The following is a 19,664-nucleotide window of genomic DNA, read 5'->3' as shown; positions in this document are numbered from 1 at the left end:
AGCCGCCGCGCTGGTGTCAGCCGATGAGATGTGGTCGGTAGAATGAAGGTCAGCATGCACAGCGCGCCATGAGCGCACGCCGCCGTCTTCAGAAGCGACGCCCGCTGCGACGCCAGCCGCGTCGCCCTGGGCGCCTCCGCTCATGCTAGGCCGGCGGTTGGGCCTAGCGCGGAGACGGTCGAGCTGAACGAGCAAGGGTCAGCACTCTTTACAGGTGAAGATTCAGTGCCTATCAGGAAAAGAGGTCCAAGAATGTGAGAAGTACTGCGTGAGACGCTATAGCGTCTCCCGCCGGCGCAAGAGCTCCGAGCAACACGTCTGCTCTCTGTGAACGCTCGAAAGGAACTCTGAATTTAATGAAATTTTCTCCTAAGAGAAATTTTAGCGGAAGAGCATTTTTTGAATACTGGGCGCTGGTTCTAAGGATTATGTCCACATTTTCAGAGTTTGATTAGGGTCATGTCAGCATTTAGTTCAATTTCAGGAGCGATCATCTCAGAAAAGCGGAGGACACAAGTGCGGCCCGATCCATTCACCCCACGGGCGGTACTAATATCCTGTCTGCACGGGAGACGCCCAAGGAGCGCTGCATGAATAGCGTGTAGATGAACAAAAACCACAGCGTGCTGACCAAACGGGAAGGCGCAGCAACGGGGGCGCGAATAGTTGAAAACGTAAAAGGACAAATTGTATCGACTATGTTTCCGCCGCATAGAAGCTTAGCTCTGTAGTGTAAGCAGGGTTGCCAATGGTGGCTACTTTTCGCCAAATTGGCGAATTTGAGAGGCCCGTGGCGACCTAAAATTATGAATGGCGACATGGCGAATTTTTGGCGATTTTCGCCTTAGGTCTCCACCGAGTTTTGAATCCTAAGCTCAGTGTCTTCCCAACGAATGAGCGGCAACATTCTCAGTATTTTTCTTGGTTTTAGACCCACGAGTAGAATGTGCACATTACGCGTCATTCGGTACGTCCGTCCTGTAACTCGTGTGTACCTCCTCAATTCATCTAGAGATAATAAAACGTTTATTTGATGTTCTGTGAAAATAAGGTCAGTGAGTGGGATCCTTAGTTCGGGATGCCATCTAGATGCAGGAGGTACTGGAACGTCCCCCAGCGACATTCTAGCAAAATGTAAGTCAGCGGACTGCCTTGCAAACCGCGAGGGGGCAGTGATTTACTATAGGTTTATGGCTTTAGGTGCTTTAAGCTTATCTGAAGTTTCGCATCTGAAGGGGCAAGACGACAGGTTGGCCGCGTGTTCCGACCATTTGTTCCGCCAAAGCTCCAACTGCTCTGAATAGCTTGGCGACTTATTCACTGTTGCAGTACCCCCAGTTCAGCTCGCAAAGACTGTTTTGGAATAGCGAAGAGAGGCGGATACGTGGCTATTTCTGCAATAAAAATTATTTATTGAGGCATTTTTCACTGTTCTCGGTGAGCGTGTGCAATAAAAACAATTGCTATATAACATTTTACATTGTTATACAGCAAAAACGCATCGGATTGACGCGTGTAGATATAAGTAACTATAAGAAAGGGTCAGCGATGTCCGGTATCATATTAGTTCACACTGAAAAGGTGTAAGACTCACTAATAATCGGTTTCTGTAGGATTTCTGTCGTGTTACCTTCAATAAATCTTTTAATCCTTTTAATTCATATAGGGGTGCGTAAAGCTGTCTACAAATAATGCTTTCACGGTTTTCGCCCAAGGTTTATACCCTACTTTTAGCTTTGAAACGAGAGGACAGGGATGGAAGGATATCATGAGCGTTTCGTTCATTCACCCTTGCGCCACCACGCACATCTTGCGGCTAGTCGGAGAAGCAGCACCATGCACTCCCATGGTGAAGCGGGCGATACGACTGGCATCGAGAAACGTCAATATAATTTAAGGGTCTTGGATGGTACTGTATTCTACAGGGCTATACGTGAGTGGAAATTTTTATTACTGGGTATGCCGCACATATCTAGAATGGCTACTTTTTTGGCGAAATTTGTAAAAAAAATGGCGACTTTTGGCGACTTTTTGCTCGTCGTTTGGCGACATTTACTCGAAAGTCAGTGGCAACCCTGAGTGTAAGCGATGAAGAGAGCGTGAACGTGAGGAGCCTAGTCGAGGTGGCATCCACTAGGCTTTGTATTGAGGTCCTGGATTGGGTCCGTGTAAAGTCACTGGAACGGGAAAAGTACCGCGTTCGTTTTCTCTTCACCGCCGCGCCATTTCGGCGGCTTCGCCACACAAATGGGCCAGCTCGCTCGCCTCGCTTGTGTCTCCCGGCTGCCGGCGCACGGCGCTTTGAAGGGCGATTATTTTTGTAGCCTCAGAAAAGCGTTCAGGAACATTAAGACATCCCGTATCGTTTTCACACTTCATCGCAAGCCTGTCGAGGCATCGAAGACGGCCTGGGTGCTGCGCTTTTGGGTGCAGCAACCGGCGGGAAACGGGCAAAGCTCTCTTCGCTATTCCCAGGGGGAAAAGAATGCCAAGCGACGGGCTGTGTGGCTGCACAGAATACGGCGCGAGAAATTTGTTCCCACGACTGATACTCGCCTTTGTGAGGCAAGCGTTTCATTGAGAATTCGCAAATGTTGTTTCAGGGAATGTTTGCGTCTCCGCTGCACTAGTGCAGCTTGTTTCGCGTGGTTGCCGCAGAAGGTTCATGCCCAATAACATTGCCGGGCAGCGCTTAATTATGTCTGGCGTAAAAATGACGACTTTGGGCTCACATATAACGATCAGTGCGCCATGAAAACTGACTGCTACAGATTGGTAGTGCGTGACGTGACTATGACGAACATAAATACCAGGTGGTAACATGAAAATAATGGCACGCGGGTCATGTAAGGCATGATTTATATGCCATGCTCATGGTGCGGCCGCGGCCGGTTCGCTGGCTTGATATGTCACGCGCTACCCAGATTGGTAGCGCGTGACGTGACTGTATAGTTGTGTCTTTTGTGTCGATCCGGCAGATCCCACGCATTGTGGGAATCAATCTAATGCGAAGCAGCCAGCAAAGAGCTGCATATATCGCCTTGTTTGTATTTGAGTCACATGAAGTAATTCATGTCATGACATCTAGTTCATTATATATCGCATGTTTGTCATGAATGCATGCATGTAGAATCTGGTATATACAACGCATGACCTGTAATTTATGTTCGTCACGCACCCATGTCATATATGCCATACCAAATTTGGTATAAATCCAGTTAACAAAACGGTCGGAAGCGCACAAAGACAGTGTAATGTAAACCATGCCGTACATGTCATGCATGTCATGATTTTCACGTTACCGCCTGTCATTTATGTTCGTCATACAGTCATCTCGCGCCACGACCGTAACTAAGGGGTGGTTAAGGGGGTTACCCCCTGAAATTTTTTCATGCTTTAACTTTTCGGGTGGCACTAAAATACTTCACAGCGCCCACTAGTTGCCAAAGTTAGCCGTTCTACACACAAACAGCCTCGAAAAAAATTCCTGGGTACGGCCCTGCCTCGCGCTATACCAGTATTGGTGCATATCAAGCTACCGAACCGGCCGCCGACCGACCGAACCATGAGCGTGGCAAGTAAGTGATGCTGTACATGACATGCAAGTCATGATTTTCATGTTACCTCCTGTCACTAACGCTCGTCATACAGAAATATCTCGTCATATCAGTTTTGGTATACATGCATTTCATTAAACGACCGCGAGCGCCCCGAGACCATGTCATGTAAATCATGCTTTACATTGTATGCCTGCCATGATTTGCACGTTATACCAGTAACTTATGTTCGTCATATGCTTTTGTCACACCACATCAATTTTGGTGTATCAAGGTAGCGAAGCGGCCGCGAGCGCACCATGAGCGTGGCATATAAATCATGCCGTACATGGCGTACATGCCATTATTTTCATGTTACCACCTGTAGTTCATATTCGTCATACAGTCATGTTACGCCATACCAATTTTGGTATACATCCCATTAACGAAACGGCCAGGAGAGCACATAGTCGCGGGCGGATAGATAGATAGATAGATAGATAGATAGATAGATAGATAGATAGATAGATAGATAGATAGATAGATCTATCTATCTGATAGATAGATAGATAGATAGATAGATAGATAGATAGATAGATAGATAGATAGATAGATAGATAGATAGATAGATAGATAGATAGCGGACTCGCAAAAGTTCGCTAAGAGATGCTTCGCATTTAATAAATGCCGACAGCCGTTCGCGTAAATGCCGCGCAGTTCGTATTTCTTTGTCGCGTTAGTACGCGTGCATGCGCGTGTAGGCAAGTGAAAACTGCCACTATTTCTTTCCTAATCAGTTACAGAACAACGGTATGCTTAATTCGGGGTTGCAAAAGCGCACGCAATGCGTAAAACATGCGTTACTCCGCGTAAAATCAACACCGCGCCGCCGCAGCTTCGGCCGCGCTGTACCAAATATGGCGGCGGGCAGGACGGTCGCGGTACTTTTCCCATTCCAGTGACTTTAGGTCCGTGGAGGTAGGAGCGCCATCAGGCAGCACTCGAATGCATTTCAGCGTAGCTTCTTCTTCAGCCGCAGCGTCCCAACCACTAGGATGTCCAGGACTTGAAAGAGAACGAAGAAGGACAGGCCAAGGTACATGCCGATGATGCCGCCCAGGTTTCCCATCACGTGGGTTTCCTGCAAACGAACACAATCTTTCGCGAGAAGCTCAAAGGCTGGCGTCGCAATGGACTCTAAGGTTTGACCGTATCGATAATATTGTAGCAGATACGTGCAAGTAAAAAATGGGTAGAGCTAGAGTGTACTAGAACTGTCGAGTGGCGTGAACGCGCCTTGCCGCCTGATGCCATCCGCGTCGACCGTAGCGGCGGAGCTGCAGTCGCTCGGTACTGAAGGCGCGCGGCGCCGCGCGCTAGAATGTGCCGCGAAAACTGCTGGACGCGTCAGCGGCACCCGGCTAATCGGCACTGATGTGGCTTTCGTTGCGTGTCTTTCATTATTAAGCGTAGGAATTGTCGTCGTACGCCTTTATGGACGAAACTTCAAAGCTTTTAATGGATGCTTGCTTCATATATGCCTTTGAGAGATACTGCAAATCAGTTCTTGTAGCCGAAGTGACTGCTGGAAAGTACACAAAATATAAAAATAAAACCAGGCTGACACCGACCGTGAATATTCAAGATCTCAGTGTAACTGAGCCGAACTCATTACTGGAATATTTAGAACAATTACTCTCAATTAACTAGACGCCGAACGACCGCCAGCAGAAAGAGACAGAGGAAACAAAAAGGGCGTGTCTTATTCTGATTTCTTCTGTCTTAATGCTTTCTTCTGGTGTTGATTCGGCGTCTAGTTCATTCAGAGTAACTGAGCTGCTCTAATAAAATTTAACTGTGCTCAGAAAGCTGTGTGCTGATATTGTGCCGAAAGCACACCGAACATTTACCGCGCATTGGCGAAGCTGCGTGTACGGTGCGTATCTTTACAAATGCGCTGTAAATGTGACTTCGACATTACGAGGGCTCAAAGGTATTGGAATGCAAAGTTAACTCGACCGGTACAAATAACGGTCGTCCTCCGGTGCAGTGCACGGATATTGTTATTAATTGCTAGGCGCCGGGTGGGGAGGGGATACTTTACTGTCCGTATATGTGCGTGTGAATATATATATATATATATATATATATATATATTTAAATAAAGCGGTTAAGCCGACGCTTTATTACGCCAAAGGCAAGATGGCGCCGACCAAGAAGAGGCCCGAGCCGATGACTGATGATGGTTATGTACAGATGAGGAAGATGAAGTCCAATTAATGCCTACACTAATTTCCCCCGTTGACGAAAGCGGCCAGCCTGGCCGCGAATTACGTTGTGGAACGCAGATTAAAGGGGTTTGAGACGCGAAACGTGCGCAACCTCTGTGCCGCGGCAGCGTTGGTCAGTGGAGGCATGAACAGGTGTAACACGGTATAGTTCACCGGCGAGGTCTGGTCTATAACTGTGTAGGGGCCAATATAGCGAGATTCAAGCTTTTCGCATAAGCCAGGTGTCCGTGCAGGCGTCCATAGGAGTACAGGGTCGCCAGGGCGATAGAAAACGTCGCGGTGAGTGGCATCGTAGCGATTTTTGCGATCTTCTTGGCTAGCCTCGGTGTTTATACGGGCGCGACGACGGCATTGGGCAACCCGGTACAGAAACTGGTCGCAAATGAATGGTGAAGAATTGACGGGTCCAGAGAAGAAAGAAACGTCGAGTGATGAGGTTGGCTGGCGTCCGTATACTAAGAAAAACGGAGAGTAGCCTGTGGTCCGTTGAACTGACGTATTATACGCAAACGTTACAAATGGGAGAACCGCATCCCAGTTACGATGGTCAGGTTGGATATACATGGATAACATGTCGCACAGTGTGCGATGAAATCTCTCCGTCAAACCATTTGTCTGTGGGTGGTAGCTAGACGTTGTCTTGTGGATTGTGTTTGACACTTGGAGAACTTCACTAAGCGTGCTTGAGAGAAACGCCTTGCCTCGGTCGCTCAAAAGAACGTGAGGGGCTCCGTGCCGTAGGTAGATAGCTTTCAAGAAGAAGGTTGCTACTTCGGAAGCAGTTCCTGAAGTGATCGAGGCCGTCTCAGCGTACCGGGTCAAGTGATCAACAGCGGTGATGATCCATCTCTTGCCGTCTGGGGTAGTTGTGAGGGGCCCGAATAGGTCAATTCCGACGACAGAGAACGGCTGTGCTGGGCAAGGAAGTGGTTGTAGGGTCCCGACTGGGACAGTAGTAGGCCGCTTGCAGTGTTGGCAAAGGGCGCACGAGGCAATATATTTAGCTACGCTCGTGGAAAGACCTGGCCAGAAGAACCGGCTGCGGATGCGCTCGTGGGTTTTGTGGTAGCCAAAGTGGCCTGACGTTGGGTCGTCGTGTGAAGCCCGAAGAACTTCCCCGCGAAGAGCCCGCGGTACGACGGGGACCCATCGATGGCCTTCCGGGTGAAAAATGTACCGATAGAGTACGTCGTCTTCAAACTTGAATAGCTTGAGCTGTTTTCGTAGCCTGGCATTAGGAGAAGACGAAGCACCACTTAGGCGACTGATGATGTCACTGCAATAAGAATCAGTACGCTGGTGAGTGGAAAGCACTGAAGGGCGGTTGGCTGAAGGCAGGGAAGAAATGGATGCAATCGACGATGTGTCCTCAGTGCGGCCAATTTGACAAGGTGACGTGACGTGCTCCGATGTTGGCGGCAATGGACATCGTGATAGAGCATCGGCATCTTGATGCTTCTTTCCGGTCTTGTAAATGACGTCAAAGTCATATGCTTGTAATCGGATAATCCAGCGGCCAAGGCGTCCCGACAAGTTTTTGATTGTCGACAGCCAGCATAGCGCATGGTGGTCGGTCACAACAGTGAAATGTCGACCATGGAGGTACGGACGAAATTTTTGGATGGACCAGACAACAGCCAAGCACTCTTGTTCGGTTATCGAGTACTTCTCTGCAGAGGTGAGAGTGCGGCTTGCGTACGCGACAACTTTCTCGCGAAATTCACGGTCACGCTGTAGCAGTACGGCACCAATTCCCTGCCCACTAGCGTCAGTGTGCAGTACCGTAGGTGCCTCGTCATTGAAATAACAAAGAACCGGTGGGGATGTCAGTGCGCGCTTGAGTTCTTGGAATGCGGCTTCGCACTGATGATTCCAATCAAAGGGAGCGGTACTAGCAAGGAGCTTGTCGAAAGGCGAGGCAATGGTGGCAAAGTTCCGGATGAAGCGTTGGAAGTATGATGCGAGCCCAAGGAAGCTGCGCAGTTCTTTTGCACGGAGTGGGCGCGGGAAGTTGAGCACTGCGGAAATTTTTTTCCGGATCGGGCTGGATGCCATCTTTGTTAACGAGATGTCCGAGAACTTTGATCGTTGTGCTACCAAAGTGGCACTTCTTTGTGTTTAGTTGAAGGCCAGCATTCGAGAAGCATGTGAGCACTTCGTCGAGGCGTTGCAGATGGTCATCGAAAGTGGAGGAAAACACGACGATATCGTCCAAATAGCATAGACAAGTTTTCCACTTGAGGCCGCGAAGAACAGTGTCGATCATCCTTTCAAATGTGGGGGGGGGGGGGGGGGGGGGGCATTACATAGGCCGAAGGGCATTACGTTAAACTCGTAAAGACCGTCCGGCGTAGAAAAGGCGGTCTTTTCTTTGTCCGCTTCGTCCATTGGAATTTGCCAATATCCGGAACGAAGGTCAAGGGTGGAGAAGTACTGCGCGCCTTGCAAAGAGTCAAGTGCATCATCTATACGAGGCATCGGATATACATCCTTTCGGGTGATCTTGTTGAGCGCGCGGTAATCAACACAAAATCGTACCGATCCATCCTTCTTTTGTACCAATACAACGGGTGATGACCAAGAACTGGCAGAGGGTCGTATGATGTTTCTTTTGAGCATGTCGGGCCACGTTCTCCTCAATGATTTTGCGTTCGGCCAAGGAGACTCGATAGGGACGACGGCGTACAATATTCTGACCATCAGTGTTGATACGATGAGACGCAACTGTGGTCTGTCCGAGTGACGAAGCATTGGCGTCGAAGGAGGCCTGATGTTTTGCTAGCAATTTCAGCAACGCCTCACGCTGAAGAGCAGGAAGGTCGGGGTTTATCCCGGAAGCAAAGGTGGATGAAGAAATAGGCTTGTCCTGTGGAGGATGAGCTTGCAAGGCGTCAAGAGGTACGAAAGATGCCGGTTGTGTATCCACATAACAGGTCACCGCAGAACCTTGAGGTAGGAGAATAGTCTCAGTGGTGGTGTTCAGGCCGACGATTACCGCAGCACTTTCTTTGAATCGCACCAGGCTGGATGGGAACACAATGCCACGAGCTAGACAGCGGTCGTAAGGGGTGATAAACACGTCACCATTGGCAATATGCATAGACGTGATCGGGATCAGTTGCTCCTGACCCGGAGGCAGTACGGAATCGGCAGCTGTGGAAAAACGCAGTCGTGTCTCATCGATACGCTCGCTGCAATGATCGGTCTCGGTCATCTGAAGTACACGTTGGCGGCAAGAAATTAAAGCAGACGCTGACGAGAGAAAGTCCCAGCCTAAAATGAGTTCATAAGCACAGGAAATTAAAACTGCGAAAGTGATGTGATGACGGATACCGTCAATGAAGACGCGTGCTGTACATTGAGCCAATGGTCGAATGATTGCTCCATTGGCCCCAATCAAGGATGATCCAAGGTAGGGCGTCTTCACTTTCCGCAAACGAGAACACAAGTCCGCACGCATAACAGAAATCGTTGCTCCCGTGTCTATCAAAGCCCAAACCCGCACACCTTGCACAATCACCAATAACATGTTTGACGGTCGTTCAGGAGGACTTGAGGCATTTCGCGGCGATGCAGTTTTCCCTCCAAAAACTGCACTGTTTAGTTTTCCGTTCGCTGGACAGGGAGTTGAGAGACAGGCCGAAGCGGCGAAACAGAGCGCCGGAGTGGCGATGGGGAACGTCGTCTGGAGGTACGTGTATTGATGGTCGTGTTCGAAAAGTCGGCCGGCGATGGCGATCGGCGAGTGAAAACATTGTCGGCGTAACGGTGGTAAAATCGAGATGGCTCGTCACGTTCGAAAGCAGCATAACCACGACGTTCGTCCTGCTGGCGGCGTCGACAAACCCGGGAGATGTGTCCCCGAATGCCGCAGTAATAGCAGACAGGCCGTGGGGCACGCCAGACGGAATGGTATGGCGGAGTATATATATATATATATATATATATATTCTCGCAAAGCATAGAGCACCACTGCCCCTCCTGGCTTCACTTCTGACACTTTGCAGATAAAGCAATGAAATTACGTAATACAAAACGTTGTCAAAAACAAGTTTTTTTAATGGCATCAATAGAAGATCAGGAAACGTGCAATATAAGCTGTCCATTGAAAATGAGAACTGGCTGCAATGAATTTAGGCAGAATAACCGACAGGCTATATTTACATCTGTGCATTTTAATATGCTTGAGACAAGCCCTGATGCATGAAGTTTGTGCCTCGGAGGTGAACACGCGCCTTCGGCTCGGCTTCCTGGCTCGCCTTATTGGTATTTTAAGCCCTCAGAGGTCGCATAACCGATTCATCGTAACCGCGGAAGCACGCTGTTGAAACAAGATAGCCTGCCAGCATTAAATAAACAGCGCAAAACTGGCAGAACTCAGCCGTCACTAATATAAATGTTGCGATAGAGTCATTTGTACTCAGGTTACTCATGAAACAGTCGAGCGCATTGGAGCTCATACAGAGATCAGTGCTCTGGATATATCGTAGAGACTGCCGGCAGAAGAATTGTAGGCTTTCGTCGCTGGTTCGTTATTTCTTCGTAGTCAGTGTTCGTAGTCACTTATAGTGTATCGCGGCTCGAAGTGTTGCTTGCAAACCGCTCAGCAATCAGTGAGCAGCTAGATGCATGTGCGCAAAATCCGATTGTCACCTTCTTTGGGGATCGGCAGGCTCCAAGAACAGGGGATATCTCGGCGCAATTTTGGCATGCGTGCATATTCACTCATGCACCATGGCGCGTAGCAGGCGTTGAGACACCGATTGAAGCTCAGTAATGCATTAAACGCGCTCAAAACGCGCAATTACACGCTTTCGTATGCTGCGACGAGCGCGCGCCAAATGCAGACGCTCTCCACAGCTTCAGTACAAAGTGACTACAGCGCCGCCGCTACGGTCGCCCGTCGGAGCATCACCCGAGATGCGGCGCGGCCACTCCGTTCGTTCCACTGCCCCCTTCTAGTACACTGTAGTAGAGCTAAAGGACAAGGACAGCCGTAACGTGGAAAGAATTCAGGAGCCCTTCCCCCCAGGGGCGTAGCCAGAAATTTTTTTCGGGGGGGGGGGGGAGTTCAACCATACTTTATGTATTTTTGTGCGTGCGTTTGTATGTGTGCGTTATATATACGCAAGCAAAACTGAAAATTTGGGGGGGGGGGTTGAACCTCCCCCCCCCCCCCCTTGGCTACGCCCCTGCTTCCCCCACCGGCAAAATGGGGCCAAGCGAAGTTTGCCAAGTACCTACCTGACCTCCCACTTTTCCCTATACAAAGAAACAAAGAAAGAAAAGTGGTAGCCTGACGTACCACTTTGCTTGTTTCTTTCTTTCTATCATTGTTCCTTACTGCCTTTCTTTCTATCCCCGGCGGAAGCGAAACGGCTCTGATTGCGGTTGCGGTCGTGGCGTCAGGGCGCGCCTACGGAGTTGGCATCGTGCCTAATGACTGGCGTTCCGGCGCCGGCGCGAGAACGTGAGGTCATGCGCTCATATCCAGGGAGCAATGAAACGTGGCAACGTGAAATTACAAGCGACCTTCATAAAATATCAGATTGGTGTATGAGAAAAAACAGCTGAACGCCGACAAGTCCACAATAGCGACAGCATCAATTATTCGAAAACTGCGCGTACAAATACGCACGTGAGAGGCACACCATTGTGAGAGGCATTTATGTACGCGGCCGGCGCCGAGTTTTTCGCGTACGACAACTCCGCAACCCAAATCTGTAGCACATAACATGTTTCGCTTGAATAAAACACGGTGCTAGCTACATCATGTCCTTGCTTATCCTTCTATAGTCTGGTACAACTTTAGAAGGCAGCGGCATTTCCTCCTCAAAGGCGGATGAGCACAAGCCTGCACCAATGGGCGCGCACTCGGGACTGACGTCATGAGCGGGACGGCCGGGGGCTCCGCCTTCGGAGAACATCGGCGCGTGCATGAGCGGGACTATTTCTTTAGTCGCAGAGGCGATCGGCTGCCGCGCTTCGGTCGTCTTGGCGGGGCCTCTCCTGCCTTCTTAAGTTGTGTCCGACTATAGTGCTATCCACTTTTCCCGTTCGATAGACCAACTAAACCAAATAAAGGCCTTTAGCCTTCATATTTTTTTACTAGATCTCAGTGTTATCTGCAGGTCGCCGTTGTAAGGTTCGTGCCCGTATCCTGTTTACACTTTTAGAAGTGTTGTATATAACACTACAGTGTTAATTTGTCCGTTCTACTTACATCGTACTTAGGCACCGACCGCACATGCTCGTAGGTGAGTGAGTTGAAGTACAGGACCAGGCGAGCCGGTGGCCTACGGCAGGAAACAAAAAAGAAAGGACCGTATGAATTTCGCCATATTGTAGAAATACTGTTGAATTTACTTGGAATGTGCACGCTGTTTACGTTACATAGTGTTCTGAAATTTCGAGAACTTCCACTCAGGACTACCGCGGCATTATTTAATCCGAGGAATTGTCACGTGAATATCCCTGCTTTCGAGTGAGCTTTGATGACCTGACGTATAAGCCTTGGTTGTAGCAAACGTTAAGAAATTCGGGAGGACGGGTCAACGACCTTAACAGGGGCGTAGCCGGAAATTTTTTTCGGGGGGGGGTTCAACCATACTTTATGTATGTTCGTGCGTGCGTTTGTATGTGTGCGTGCCTATATACGCAAGCAAAACTGAAAAATTTCGGGGGGGGGGGGTTTGAACCCCCCCAACCCCCCCCTTGGCTACGCCCCTGGACATTAAGGCTTATAGTGAGTGTTGTTTCTCATATTATTAAAAGTTCTCAGTAACTCCTTTCCACAGTTGCGCCACAGTGCGATGATCGTTGACGGACGGCAAACAAATAGTAATTTCTCGCTACTGCAATTTATAATCACGCATAAGGACTACTGTTTTAATCACTCTATGTTGCCGTATATCATTGCTTCCTCTCGGAACATTCAAGTGACGCGCAGGAATGGCGAGAAAAATCTCGTGTTATACGCCTGCAGCACAAATGTACGCGGCGCACGATTGTAGAAAAAAATTGTACCTACGGTAAAAACGCTCGTCTGGTGAAAATAACTGCGCTATAAACGAGGTCATTGCCCTAATACTGCTACATACGCGTTTTCATTGACCGGTCCCGCAACGTCCTGTAACGAGAGTACAGAAGACGTGAGGGACAACATGCACTGGTGACGCATGGAATGACGCATGAAACTCCAAATCTGTAGAAGACATGCGGCCCGCACAACACATAAATGTTTAACGAATCAATTTTCTAGGTGCTGTCGTACACACTATGAACTGGAAGGAGTAAACGCAGGGTAAACATGAATGCTGCGTATTTTTTTCTGCTGGGAGGAAAGTAACAAAGCCTGCGCAGTCTCAGCCGCCCCGCAAGCCCTACTCTCGCCCTCAGTGCATAACTAGTCCAGTCGTTTGTTCTTGGTGCCGACATAAAGCTGAAATTACAGTTTGCCGATTGCAGGTTAAATATTACTTCGCATCCGATACTGCAGCTGGAGGTCAGTGTCGGTAAGCAAAACTTTGACAGAGGTAGGTTGCTGCTTTCTTGTTGAGATTTGTTGATTGGTAATTAACTAGACTGGATTTCGCACCTCTTATTAGACGCCCGACGTATCTTGCAATAGCTCATTAAAACGTTTGGCATAGACCCTTAATCTCACGCTTCTATGTGACCCGTTATTCTGTCTGATGGACCTGGACTGAGGTCTTAAAACTGATAGAATCATTCTTTATCTCTCTTTCTCTCTCGGCAAACGTCCTCCCCGACACTTCCCACTGGCTTTAAGGAACTGGCGTCTCGTTCAGACACGCCGCACGGAACTCTGAACAGGCTTTCCACTTGAAAATCTCTCTACTGAAAAATGTCAAATCTGGACTACTTTATTTGAACGGGCCCTTACCTCTCTCAGCTCCGTCATGGTCACGTCACGCGTATAGCTGATGTCCCTTAGGGATGGCAAAATCGACGAACGATTAATCGATTAAAGGTCCACAATTAATCGATTAATCGTAATCGATTTCCTCCTTTCGATTAATCGAATTAATCGATTAAAGCTAGTCGATTAATCGATCACGGCACCCCCTACTCCCGCTGCCAACCTCCCCCCTTGGCCGGAGCGCATGACTTCGAGGCACGCTATCCTGAGACGCAGATGCCGTGCACATCGCCTCTCTTTCACTGCTTTCACTACAGCGCATATTTCTGCGCTAGCAGAACGGGCCCGGAGCTGGCGGCGGCCAGACCCCGTAGAGAAAGATATGAACTCGCCCTCAACTCCAAGCACTCCCCAATGCTTCAAGCCCGGACAAGAGGCGTCTCCACCCCATCGAGGCAGAAATGAACTTGCCCGCTTCGCTCCGCTGCTCAGCAGCAGCAGCAGCAGCAGCTCTGCTGCTGCTGCTGCTACTGCCTGCACCTCCTCTCCCTTAAGCTGGTTCAGCGTCGCCTGCGTATACGTGGGGCTTGCGTTGCTTGCGTGTTATATTGTGTAATTATTACACATTGCTGGTTATACTGCAACATTTGGGATGTCATAATGCCAAGTAATCGGAAGAGGAGCGCAGTGTGGTCGTTGTTCGCTGAAGGTGAGTAAACGAAGACTGCAAGGTGTAATAAATGTCGCAAGCACTTCTCGAAGCCAGCGACGGAAACTCTAAGATATCACCAGCTGCCCGCCCACTCTATTGACGTGCCAAAGAGCCATCTCCCAAAGAAAGGTGGTAACGACGAAGCTGACAGTGTTGAAGAACCCTATTCTGACGACACCAATCCGCCTCTTCAGGTAAATTATCAAGCTCGCTATTTAGCCAACGGCCATCTCCCGACGACGGGCCCCTTGTGTCCCAGTGTGCGAAAGTGGGAATTTTCGCACACTGGTCACAAAAGGCCCGTCGTCGACATTTTCGAAAGCGGGAATTTTCTATCGTCAGCGCGTCTGATAAAAAGGTTTGGGTCTATATCAAGCACGAACGATGCCTCTCAAACAAAGAGATATCGGTTATAAAGCACCCATAAAAAATGTCGATTAATCGATTAATCGATTGAAACTTTCCGCCGAAACCAATTAATTGATTAAAGACTAAATCAGTTAACGATTAACGATTAATCGATTAAAAATTTTAATCGACCATCCCTAATGTCCCTGCGGAGAATGACGACAGCTTGTCCATGAATTACGTCCGCCCATGCATCTGTGACCAGTAAGTCGTCTCCATGCTGAGCGAATCTATCTTTATATCTCATGGAATGAATATTACCGGCGAGTCAGCGAGAAGAAGAAAAATTAGCGCTAAGCACTGGGCAGGCACCAAAATCGGCTGCCAGTCGGCCAGACCACCTCTCGCGCAACATTTAAATCCCAGCGATCTTCCACGGAAGTGAATGCTTTGTCACCGCAAGCACAAACAGCTCTGAAGACATCATTCATTGGTCTGCTGGCAGATGCATTCATAAGGATAAACCTTTTGAATTCAAGTAGCGTCTTATCTTCAGTATTGGTTAGTTCGACACAATAATGCAATTAAAGAGTCCACATACTGCATGGGAGATAATTATATTGTTTTTGTAAGCACTGCCAAATTGCGCTACCCGACTTTCCGTATTCAAGAGATCTTTATGGCCGCTTCCGGTTTTCAACTGCAGAGCTGTTTAAGCTTGACTTCTGGCCGTGGTGAACGTTAACAGAAAACTATCATCATCATGCACCGCCTCTACCTTCGAACTATCATCATCATGAACGGCCCCTACCTTTAAAGTTTAACGTGGCGAACGTTAGCAGAAAATTCCGCTCGGCGAAGTGGCGAGGAGGAAGGAGGAGAGGAGAAAGAGAGACAAAGAGAGAAAGAAATGCTTCAGCCACAATACACAAAGGTTTAATGAAGCAACTTTCTTGGCGAGGTGGGATTTGAACCCGGGTGCCCGCATTCCGAAGGCAAGCGTCGTAACCGCTAGGCTATGCACCCACGATTACAAAAGATGCATTTATGGGAAGCTCGCGATTGCGTTGTTGGATGGGTTCTATAGGGAACTTCCTATGGGCGAGAGAAAGGGCAAATGAGAGCGAGAGAGAGAGAAAGGAAGAAATAGAGGAAGAAATAGATAGAGATAGAAAACAAAGAGAGAGAGGACAGAAGAGGAAGAAAAAGAGAGAGATACTGAAAGAAAGAGAGAAATAGAAGATAGAAGAATGGAGAGAGAAAGAAAGAACGAGAGAAAGAAAGATATAAAGAAAGAAAGAGAGACCTAAAGAAAAAAAATCACAGCATATCCACGGAGTGAATGATGATGAGTGGGCGAAGCTGCGGAGGTTCATCGGTAAACCGTGAATCTTCCGTGAATTCTGCCCAGTACATCATCACCGACGTGAGATCGGGCGCGTTTACACTAAAGGTTCGATGAGAGTTATGACGACTTGCAGCTCACTTTAATTTTACATGTACGCTGTGAATTTTCATTGTTTAATCACGCACAGGAGAAATCGCACACACGCACTACCTTGGAGGTCAAAATCCAGTGCCTATATATACGGGGTGGTCAGTGAACGGTGGTGCAGCGCGAGCGGTCGGTTTTTGTAGCGTTAGCTACACTTGCCTAGCCCGAGCAGGTTTCGCGGGGGTCATCATGAGCCGTGCTGCGCATGCGCGCGCGACTCGCCGCTGCTGCTCTGCGCCGCTGCTGCTCTGCCCTCCCCTTCTCTCTCCTCTCCTACGCTGCCCCCTCTCGCCCGCCTGTCAACCGCGTTCCCCGCTCGCCCTGTGAGAATTAACGGCCAGGCTAGATGGAAGATACGACGCGCGTAGCGTAGCTCTTCGCGTTCCACGACGCGAGCTCGGTAGAGGAGGCGTTGTCGGTAGCATGCCCAGCGAACGGCAACGGAACGCGATCGTGCAAGTGCTCCGGCTTCGCATCTACTCATGGTCCCCTTTAGCGGGAGATGGTGTATTCGCCTTCGCTGTGCAGTCGCCGTCTGACAGTGCGCTGGTGCCGCTTGATAGCGCCTCTTACTGGCGTTTGCAAGTGGGTAACGCCATGGAGAAGGAGAGCGCAAATGCTGCTCAACGGCGCAGAAGAGCCGAGAAGCTTATGTCATCGGATCCAGAAGTAGTTGTCTGGCAATTAGCGGTTCAGCGTACGAAGAATGAACAGAAGAAGGCTAATAATCCTAGACAATCTGGAAAGCTAAGAATAATCAGCTGAACCTTTGCTAACGCTACGTATAACCTGGCATAGCCGAGCTAAGCCACTGCAAATTTTTTCAATCAAGACGCTGCCGCGACGCTGCCTCGCGACGCTGCCTGCGTCGGCGCCGCTGCGCCGCGAGGCAAGATAGGGGGGGACCGTAGGAGAGGAGAAAGAGGGGAAGCGTAGGAAGGTAGAGGGCGATAAATATCACGTACTGTCGCAGCGCATTGTCTTTAGGGAGCCTTCATGTGTGCACGCCCCCTCCGTTTTTAAGACTGGTTATGGGAGAGGGGAAGGGGGAGGGGAAGTGGAGAGCGGAAGGGGAGAGGGAAAGGGGAGAGGGGTAGAGGACATGGAGAATGGTGAGGGGGAGTGGAGAGGAGGTGTGTGGAGAGGGTATGCGCATGCGCAGTAAGGGTGGTCACGCCGCACACCACCACCGGACAGATACTGCCGTTTACTGCCGGCTGCCGGGAGATACGCCGGACAACGGAGACGTGACAAGGTTAGACTAAGAGGAGCTACGCCCCTAAAATTACACCATTTCCCGCTAAAGGGGACCATGAGGCGATGCGAAGCTGGAGCACTTGCACGATCGCATTCCGTTGGCGTTCTTTGGGCATGCTACCGACCTCGCGTCTTGGAACGCGAAGAGGAACGCTACGCGCGTCTTGTCTTCCCTCTAGCCTGAACGTTAATTCTCACAGGGCGAGCGGGGAACGCAGTCGACAGGCGCGCGAGAGAGAGGCAGCGTAGGAGAGGAGAGAGAGGGGGAGGGGAGAATTTCGGCATGTCTAGCCAACGCCACCTAGACTTGTCTAGGTGGCGTTGGTCTAGCTAGCCCGCGTTTCAGAGGAGGAGTGGAAAGGGGGAGGGAAGAGGGGAAGTGAAGAGGGGGAGTGGAGAGGGTATGCGCATGCGCAGTAAGGCTGGTCACGCCGCACACCACCACCACCACCACCGGATTGAACTCCGCCATAAGATACTTCGCATCTAAAAAAGTAATCTTTCATGGCGAGATGGCAATTTAACCCGGGTAGTCACGGTCCGAAGGCGATCACTAAGACATAGCACACTAGCAGTTAGGTGCTAAAAATTCAGTGTGACTTTGCAAAAAGTCGCTTCTTGGAATGATTTGCTAAGTTCCCGCAGCTCTGTTGGTTATTGGTGTTTACGATAGCAGAGCCACGCCGAATTTTTCAGAAGAACCGTCCACTTTTTCACCCCCATCTAAATACTACTGTCGCAGCAGTGATCGAAACCACGTCCTGTGGCTCAGCATTTCGACTCCGTGGTAATTAATTTATCTCCGCTGGTTTCCATCTGTTATAAATTTGGGAATCTGCCAAACGAAAACACAAAAGAAGGTGGCGTAATGGCTGTCTAAGTAAATGAAATCGTTACGGAAAGAATGAACAGGAAAGAGAAGGTTGAAGAGTTCAATAGGGAATACAATGACTTAAAGACGGAAAGTAAGGGGCCATCTTCAGCCATCCGTTGCGAAAGCCCTAATCGCATTTTGTTGTCTCCTCGGTTTCAGACTGCTTGCTCCTGAAACTGCCTGTCATTAAAAGATGCACTTGTGTTTAATAGAAAAGTAACGTCCTGCGTGATACCGGCTAGTCCTCTTTTAGGCAAACAGTACATTCAGAAGCAAACCGATGACTGCTTGTTATGATCGTCGGCTAAACTCCATACGAAGTGCATGCGTACAACTTTCAAGCAGCTATGAGCACAGGTCGGCAAAAAATGTGGAGCTCACTCAGACTCACTCATGAAATATATTTTGCCCTTAGAGCTCACTAGGACTCAGACTCACGAAAATTTTTTTCTCAACCGGACTCACTCGGACTCAAGCTCACCAAAATATTACTCACCCGGACTTACTCACTCACGGCTCGATCTGAGTCTCAGTGAGTCGACTCATGAGTGAGTTTCCGACCTATGGTTATGAGGCATCGAAGTCTGCGATACCGTTAGGTTCCTCTTTTGGAGTAGAAAACATCGTTTTTACTAAGACGACAAGGATATCAAGAGTCTGCGCACAACTTACCTGCAGGCGTGAATGCAATTGCACTCCAGCTCGAGCGTAATGCTGGTCTGGATTGCGGCGACATGTTCCGCACACTCCAGCTCTGTGATAGAACACGCGTTAACATGATACATGCACTTCACTTCAAAACAAGATATAACGAAGACGGCAGGGTTATGTATATATATATATATATATATATATATATTTAACAAAACGAAGGTGTTGTCAACTGTCAACAGTGGTATAAATATTTATTTCTCAACAGTTTCGGGAGAGGTCCTCCCTTCGTCAGGAGATGAGTTAAACTAACGTCGAAATTCGAAAGTGCTTCTTGCCGCGTCCCTCTCGCCTTCAAAGATATTTCACAGAGAGTCAGAGTAAAATAGAATAAAGGAAAGAAAGGAAGAAAAAGAAAAAAAGAAAGGAAAGAAGAAAAAGCAAGGAAAATGACAAAGTTAGAAAAAAGAAAAAAAAGTCAGAATCAAAAGGCAAATTAACAGATCTAGCGGATACCCTGCTGCCTTGAGACGTTCCAGCATTTTACTAAAGTTCTCAGAAGTTAAGTGCGGACATGACTTTTTTAGAGCATCAGTGAAGCGTGTTGTGGCAATTGAC

General features: G+C 48.9%; 1 protein-coding gene across 1 annotated transcript; it reads right to left on the bottom strand.

The window, feature by feature from the left end:
- Nucleotides 1-4,506: 4,506 nt before the first annotated feature.
- LOC119383931 (acid-sensing ion channel 3-like) lies at nucleotides 4,507-13,007 on the bottom strand. Its single transcript, XM_037652207.2, has 3 exons — nucleotides 12,928-13,007; nucleotides 12,051-12,123; nucleotides 4,507-4,677 (listed from the first exon to the last, which is right to left on the bottom strand). The coding sequence occupies exons 1-3, from the start codon at nucleotides 13,005-13,007 to the stop codon at nucleotides 4,549-4,551; spliced, it is 282 nt and encodes a 93-aa protein (XP_037508135.2). The 3' UTR covers nucleotides 4,507-4,548.
- Between the last annotated feature and the right edge of the window lie 6,657 nt (nucleotides 13,008-19,664).

Source organism: Rhipicephalus sanguineus, chromosome 2, assembly GCF_013339695.2.
Source record: "Rhipicephalus sanguineus isolate Rsan-2018 chromosome 2, BIME_Rsan_1.4, whole genome shotgun sequence".
NCBI lineage: Eukaryota > Metazoa > Arthropoda > Arachnida > Ixodida > Ixodidae > Rhipicephalus > Rhipicephalus sanguineus.
Note: the sequence above shows the minus strand (reverse complement) of the source record. Positions and strands in the feature narration are given on the sequence as shown.